This window comes from Montipora capricornis, chromosome 1 (genome assembly GCF_036669925.1).
Source record: "Montipora capricornis isolate CH-2021 chromosome 1, ASM3666992v2, whole genome shotgun sequence".
NCBI classification, from domain to species: Eukaryota; Metazoa; Cnidaria; class Anthozoa; order Scleractinia; family Acroporidae; genus Montipora; species Montipora capricornis.
Window position 1 is genome coordinate 46321682 of NC_090883.1, and position 7637 is coordinate 46329318.

At 40.8% G+C, this 7637-nt stretch overlaps 1 protein-coding gene across 1 annotated transcript; it reads right to left on the bottom strand.

The window, feature by feature from the left end:
• Positions 1-936: 936 nt before the first annotated feature.
• Positions 937-7186, bottom strand: LOC138046277 (loricrin-like). The gene is made up of 5 exons (XM_068892951.1): positions 7070-7186; positions 6782-6901; positions 2980-3498; positions 1552-2319; positions 937-983 (listed from the first exon to the last, which is right to left on the bottom strand). The coding sequence occupies exons 1-4, from the start codon at positions 7128-7130 to the stop codon at positions 1979-1981; spliced, it is 1041 nt and encodes a 346-aa protein (XP_068749052.1). The 5' UTR covers positions 7131-7186; the 3' UTR covers positions 937-983; positions 1552-1978.
• Between the last annotated feature and the right edge of the window lie 451 nt (positions 7187-7637).

The window sequence follows — 7637 nt, forward strand, 5'->3', positions numbered from 1 at the left end:
ATGAAGAAAGAAAGTCAAAGTAATGATCGCACTTTAACCCTTTCACCCCTAAACCGGCCATACTTGGTATTTTACTCTGTCTAAAGCCAGAGTATTTTGCTCTGTCTAACACCAGACGATTTTACTCGTCAATGGGGAACCCCATGGAGTCAACAGTCTTACAGTACTTCTCAACATAAAGAAAATGAATTCTGTGGACTTAAACATTCCCAAATAGAAATGCCGTATATTCCAAATATGGTTGCATGAACTCTTCAAGATTTACCTGCTTCAGGAACTTCAAATCAATGAATATTTTGAATATTTTTCCTGAACTCCTGCAAACTTTGTACACTTTTAATGGTTTGCCCTTTAAAAGTAACATTCAGAAATGATGCAAATACAACTGAGGCTGTTTTGCATTATCTACAAGACAAGACAACAATATCCTTTATTCAAACACAATCAATAGTAAAGCAATAACACATGCTTGCGGGGTCATGTGCTAGCTATAATAAAGATACTCTACAGGAAATAAAAGCTTAAAACTAACTATGTGACAGACATAGGATATCTACACATAAGGGATAAGAAAAATAAATCAAAAATATTGCTGTCCAAAATATCATATTGCAAATACACCAAAAGGTAACGGTTGATTGACAAGTTCCTTGTGCAAAATGGTAGAGCATGTTTGAAGTCCAGCAGGACCAAGGTGAGAAGTTATGATAAAAACTTTAAACATATTTTTTACCAAAATTATTTTACTGCCATCAACCCCAATGAGACCTCATGCATGGGACACTGTTTCTAGCTCTAGCTCCAAATCACATAATATATTAATAAATTTTGCCAATTAAGAAAAGAACAAACATGTGGGGTGTAAGCAAAAAAAGTCCAAGGCAATAAAGCTTCCTTTCAGCCTTTTCAGGAACAACTATCCACTGTCAACCATACTTGACTCAAAACAGAATTTCCTTGATCCAACAACACATGACAGTCCCCTAAAACCAAAATTACATCATTAATGCTTCCAGAAAACAATAGTCTAAAAAAACCTGAATCTATAGATACCTATATACATCTGTACCTACACTTCTGTTCTTCCAAACATTATTTTAACTAACATGGATTTTGATTTTGATTTTAAACTCAAATTAATTGCAAATCCATAACTTGGTAACTACTTGAACGCAAGGATCGTTGAGTTGTGACTGCTAAAAAGTATAATAACCTAGACATTCACCAGAAAAGGGAATATAAATGACCTTAAAAGCAGCTATTTAAAATATTTGATACTAGGGTTACGTTACGATTGAGACTATCTATTTCAAATTCAAATTCATATGTGTTCTAATCATTGTTCAATCATTTAGAGTTGCCTATCGTAATGTGTAAAGAAGAAAAAAATAACCTTCACGTTGAACAATATTGCCATTTCCCTGCCACCTGGTACAAGCCAATTCACACATGAACGGAAACCTTAGGAATCCTCCTTTCTGCACATTACAGTAACTTTTTGTACCCGGTGGCAACAAACTTTCCACATTAAAAATTGCGCAAAAAACTCACCTGTTTCGCAGCTCTTTTCCCACGAAATAAAATTTTCCAGGAGCAAATTTTCCGAGGATGCTGGTTGGATTGGACTTTCAAACGATTTACACAACATAGACGTTCTCTAACAATACATTCCACTTGAAACTGGCGTTAAAACTAGCCTTGATCGCTCTAAAAAGAACGGAAACCAACAAGCTACCGATTCTCAAACGGCAGCCATTTTTCTGTTCTTCTCAGAAGTGCTTTTTTCACGAGAGCCAATGATAGTCCCGGAAACGCGTCACGTGACATATCGCGCGACTCATGCGCAGACATTTTTCGCCAGTGAAGGCGTCGTCGTCATTGAAAACCAACCTCAAAATAGTTGCCTTTTAGTCAAAGAAACAAAATGAAAACCGACAACAGAAATACGAAGATGTAGGTGATGGTTGAGCTCGTTGTTTTAGGTAAATGTGATTATCACCCGACCGTGTCCGTTCGTATTGAAACAACACTCATTCGTTTGATTTTTCCCAGCATTGTAAGATCCTCCTCCTCCCCCACAGGATTCGGCTACTCCTTTCCCGCTACTTCCCCCAGAGTAACCTCCACCACCTCCCCCACCCCCTCCCTCTCCATAAGCCCCACCACCCCCTCCAAATCCTCCAAAAGCATTGTTTTTGGAACAATTTCCACCGTCTCCTCCCTGAAGAAATCCTTCACCTCCTTCTCCGCCTTTTCCCATTGTGCCACCAAAGTTTGTTGAACTTCTTCCGCTGGAATAAAACCCCCCCCCGCCGCCACCTGCAAAAGCCAAAAAACGTATTTGACAAGTTCTTAGCGGATTTTGTTTCCCAAAAATACCACACTCAAAAATACGGTGCGTTTCATAATACACGTTGTGTGTTTTCAAACTCATCAAAGTGTGTTGTTTTAACACACCTTTTCGTTGTTTAACTTCACTTGTTAAGAAAGCACACCATGGTGTGTGAGAAAACACCACAAGGTGTGTGAGATTTAACACTCCTTGCGTGTATTTTGGAATTCACCGCAAGTGTTGTTTTTTTTTTTTGCTTAAATTTGACAATTTGATTTTTTGGTTCCAAATCACTTTCTTGGATACCAAGAAAGTGATTTGGTGTCGACAGATTCGAGAAATGTCGGCAATCTTTATCAAAACCAGCAAGGCGAATGTCAGAAAATTAAGATATCGACTTCGCTAGCGTGATGAATTTCTTCAACAGTCTACAAAAGTGATAATTTTCTTCACGCTACGAAATTTTCAATCAACTTCGCTACGGAAACTCAGCTTCGGAAAAGCTATTCTGCGCTCTTTTAGTACTTAAGTTAATTTTTCACTCAGTCCGAGTTCTTGATAAAAAAGGCCCTTATTTATATTGGATATTGTGTTATTATGGTTGGATTATTTGGCATCAAACTAAGTACAATGCAAGTCACCTTTACCTGAGTAACCACCGTCAGCAGTATCAGCACCGTATCCACCACTTCCTCCTATCCATGACTGGTACCCAGTGTTACCTGATGTTGTCGTAGATGCATTACATCCTGAATGCCTTGAAGTCACCGATTCGACGCCCCCTCCCCCTCCAGCTACTATCAAAGATGTGTTCGTTCCTCTGACTGCAAACGTACCTCCACCACCCCCTGAGGCGAGACCGTTGAAGTTAATACCACCTTCTTGACCAACGAGTATCTGAATGGTTTCGCCTTTTATTAAGCTAAACGTTCCTATCATCCTAGCTCCTCTTCCCCGATACTGTTGACTATTAAGGGATGTATCGTATCCCCCGGCAGCTCCAATTGCTTCAATTCGGTAGTCACCAGTGAACGGAACTGTCCACCGCTGTACACCGCTGACCACTGTAACTTGACTGTCATGGTCTTTGCCTCTGTAATAACTGCCAATTGAAGTTGGACCCAGTCTCCCACTTGCACCAAGAGTCGTAAACACGGCCTTAAATCCTAAATAATTGAAGGAAACGAATATTACAGAAGCCAATTCCTCCTCTCTCCTCCTCAGCCCAATCCTCGCTCTCTGGTCAGTAGGAAGTTAAAGGAACGATGACTTCTAAGGCAATCAAAACACCACTTCAAAAGATAACTTTGCGATAACTCATTTTCGCGGGTGCTCCATCTTGTTCACCCATTTACAATACGGGCAAAGTATCGTAGAACTAAATTTCCACGAACTGTTTTCAAGTAAAGGTGGAGAATGAAAAGTTCACTATTGTATGATGAAGTTGTCGTCAAGTCCTAAAGAAAATCCGTTCGCTTTTGTTGAATGATGTTGGACGATGTTGACTGCTGCTGGATGGGCAAACGATTTCAACACATCATCACCATTTGATTCAACAAGCTTCACGAGAGGCCTGGTATGCAGTCCCAGGCTGCAGCCGCGGTTGTTACTATGGATACGGACTTGTAACGTCACGGAGAGATCGATCGATTGAAAGAGGAAGGGGGGGGGGGGGGTGTAAATGGCTTCAACCTCATTCAACATTCTCGAAAACAAAAGAAATGTTGAATGGTTTTAGAAGGAAAGTTTCAAAATCGCTGTTCAACAAAATCGAACGGATGTTGAAGCTGATGTTGAAACCGTTTTCCTGGGCCTTTATTCGTAAAATTGGCTCTTACAGGCCCAGTAATACAGGCAACATTTCGCGTGCAACTAGTCGCGGCTAAAACTTTCGGGAGTTTAGGAAACCATTACGGCTACTGAGGCAATGAGCGAGGCAAACAATTCCATTCTTGGATTAAAGAGAAACAACACGGCGTAAGGCCCAATAATACGAGCAACATTTTTCGTGAAACTTGTCGCGCAACAATGTTGCGTTGCAAGTTGAGATGGTTTGTTGCGCGTATTACCACCTTCTTACGCAAAAAAGAATTATGTTTCTACTGTTTGCAACACAAACATTTGTTGCGCTAAGCAGGTGGCAACAAACCATCTCCACTTGCAACGCAACATTCTTGCGCGACAAGTTGCACAAAAAATGTTGCTCGTATTATTGGGCCTTGTTACGCCGTGTTGTTTCTCTTTAATCCAAGAATGGAATTGCTTGCCTCGCTCATTGCCTCAGTAGTAGCCGTCACGGTTTCCTAAACTTCTGAATGTTTTAGCCGGAGGCCACGGTGACCATGGAATCCTCTTAATGATGAGGTAAGTGTAAAAGAGGTCTTCAGCTTTATCCTATGTTTCGTCTGGTTGTGGAGTAACTGCAAAATACCCGGCCACAAATGTGTCCTTGTCGAGTCGCGGCATCGTTCGAAGGACGAGGATTCGTCTTTTATATACCGGATCGGAAATAATTGATGCCCATATTAAAACAAAAGAACAAAACCAATATGACAATACCTAATCGCGTATAACAATGGTTCTTTTGTCGAGCTCCATTTTAGTCCGGTATATGAAAGTCTACCAAGAACGAGGCATAACAGTACACACATACGCCATTCATATGCAAATAAATGGCCGGGCATTCTGCCGTTTAGCTAAAAGTGGAATCCAGGAACCCTTCGGTCAACTTCCTTGTTAGAAAAACCTTTAGGAGCAAGGATGAGTAGAAACGACCTTAATTGAAATTGAAATTCGTGAAGATTGCCATCTGGTGACCCACAGGCGCCCTCAACTCAGTTTGAGGAAAAGCCAACATGGCCGACAAAAATAAAAGGATTTGTATGAGAATTCAGATAAAAAAACTTAACCCCGTAGCCCGCCTAGAAAACTGAGGTAGAGCTCAGTTTTTTAAGAGTGCAGGGTTACAAGCACATTTTCGAAGGGTTTTCCTTTCGACCAAATGAAACTACAGCCTGAGGTCGCTCGCAGGGCGGCTGTATTTCGTTAATGGTGGGTCGAAATGAAAGATCAATGTTTATCGCGTTGAATCTGGAAAAAAAAAACCACATTGGAAGTAAGCTACCCACAACGGCTTTTGATTGAGAGTTTTTTCATATAAGGCCCTGTTTACAAGCAGCTAGGGTAACCCTACAGCTAGAGTTACCCTAGCGGGAGGGTCAAACATAGCCCTGGTTTACAAGCAAAATTTCACACGTAGGGATACCCTACCACCCGAGACAACTTTGCATGCTTGGTAACCGCCAGAATCACAAACACAATGGAAACCGCTAAAACGTTGTCCCGGGTAGGCGAGTTGTCCCTAGCAGAGCATTTACAAGGCAGCTAGGGTTACCCTAGAGCTCGTGTAACCCTAGGACTCACATAGGCTTACCCTAGCGCCAGGGTAACCCTAGCTGCCTTGTAAACAGGTCGTTGAAAAAAAGAAGAAATGTGTGAGTGCTAGGGTAACGCTCCTGCTAGGGTAACCCTAGCACTAGGGTTACCCTACCTGCTTGTAAACAGGGCCTAAGTATCCCTTTCATTCTTATATCGGAATTCCCATAAAAAAATCCTAATATTTTTGTGGGCCATGTTGGTTTTTCCTCACTCTGAGCTAAGAGCGCCAGCCCTGTGGTAACCGTGCTCTCTTCGTAGAATTGTTTTTGCTTTTTCATCGTATGAGACAATTTGAAACACTTCGACAGATTGCTAAACAGGATAGACGGATAGACGGATGATATGATAAAGGAATAATTTTTTCTTTCGCTTGTAAACTTGAAAATTTAAGCTTATAAATAGTAATTTGGGTTAACGAGCACATTGTCTCAGTCACCTACAAGGGAATCGCTTTCTTACATTTCATTTCATTTTATTGACATACCAGTGAAATTGACTTCAAAAGAACTTGTTAAACTTTGTTAAATCTCAAATCCTAAGCCTTTCAGCTTTGATAACGAGCCAAAGACATATATACTCGGCGGACAATGCTAGCTGCTCAACTCTCGCTTTCTTATAGCCGAGTAACCTAGAGGAAAACTTATATGGGAGAAATCCAAAAGTAAATTGCAATAGGCAACTTTCACGATGGCGTCATTTGACTACAACTGCCAGAATTCTGTTCGTTTTTCTTTTTCTACTTAAATTTTATATTCCCTGTTGGTAAAAAAAGAACAATAGATCTAATTAGCATAAAAAAAGAAAAACCTGAAAGATTCTGGTACTTGTAGTCAAATGGCGTCAACATGTAAATGCCCTATTAATATTAAACGTTTGCTTCGCTAAAATAAACCAAATAAACACAGCAATGCAAAACAACATTGCGACGAGGTCGACATGTGCCAATGGGAAAGACATGCAAAACAAAGCTGTCAGCAGTCGCAATAGTACTTTCATTAGACTAAACCCTACCTGAGCAGTTTCTTCCATCTCCTTGATATCCCTTTTTGCACGTGCAATTGTAAGATCCTATGATATTCGTACATGTGGCATTCATGTTGCACTCGTTATCAGACGAACACTCATCAATATCTGAAACGAAAGGAACACAAAAAAGCGAACTCGACGAATGCAATTCAAAGAAAACAACATGGCGACGAGAACAACGTGGATGTGCCCGAGAACATCACGGGATTAATGCAAAACAAAACTGTCAGCATCAGCCACGATAATACCTGCATTAGACTTTTTGGATTTTACCTGTGCAGTTTTTTCCGTCTCCTTGATATCCACCATTGCAAGTGCAAGTGTAATTTCCCATGGTATTGATGCATGTGGCATTCACGTGACACTCTTTTTCAGATGAACACTCGTCAATGTCTGGAACCAAATGAACATAACAAAGAAAGCTCGAGGACTGAACTTTCAAAGTCTTATTCCAACCAAAACAGCATGGGGACGATTAAGAGGTCGACCTGTCAAAACATCACGTGACAAAAAGGCACCCAAGGCGTGCAAAAACAAAATTGTCAGCTTCAGTCACCATAACATCTTTATTACACTGGCCCCAGTTGTTCAAAAGATGGATAGCGCTATCCACCGGATAGATCACTATACAGTGGACAAGTATTAGTGAAGCCAATTGCGCTATCCAATGGATACTGATTTATCCGGTGGATAACGCTATCCACCTTTTGAACAACTGGGCCTGCACTTTACCTGAGCAGTTTCTTCCGTCTCCTTGATATCCTCTTTTGCAACTGCAATTGTAAGATCCTCTCGTATTCACACACATGGCATTTACGTCACAATCGTTTTCAGATGAACA

Bases quoted from the DNA above. Each gene is read 5' to 3' on its own strand.
- LOC138046277 (XM_068892951.1), bottom strand. From the start codon at position 7,130: ATGGGAAATTACACTTGCACTTGCAATGGTGGATATCAAGGAGACGGA. The intron at 6,902-7,069 runs GTAAAATCCAAA...CTTTCGTTTCAG, and splicing joins AGACGGAAAAAACTGCACAG to ATATTGATGAGTGTTCGTCT. The intron at 2,320-2,979 runs GTAAAGGTGACT...TGGCTTTTGCAG, and splicing joins TGCTGACGGTGGTTACTCAG to GTGGCGGCGGGGGGGGGTTT.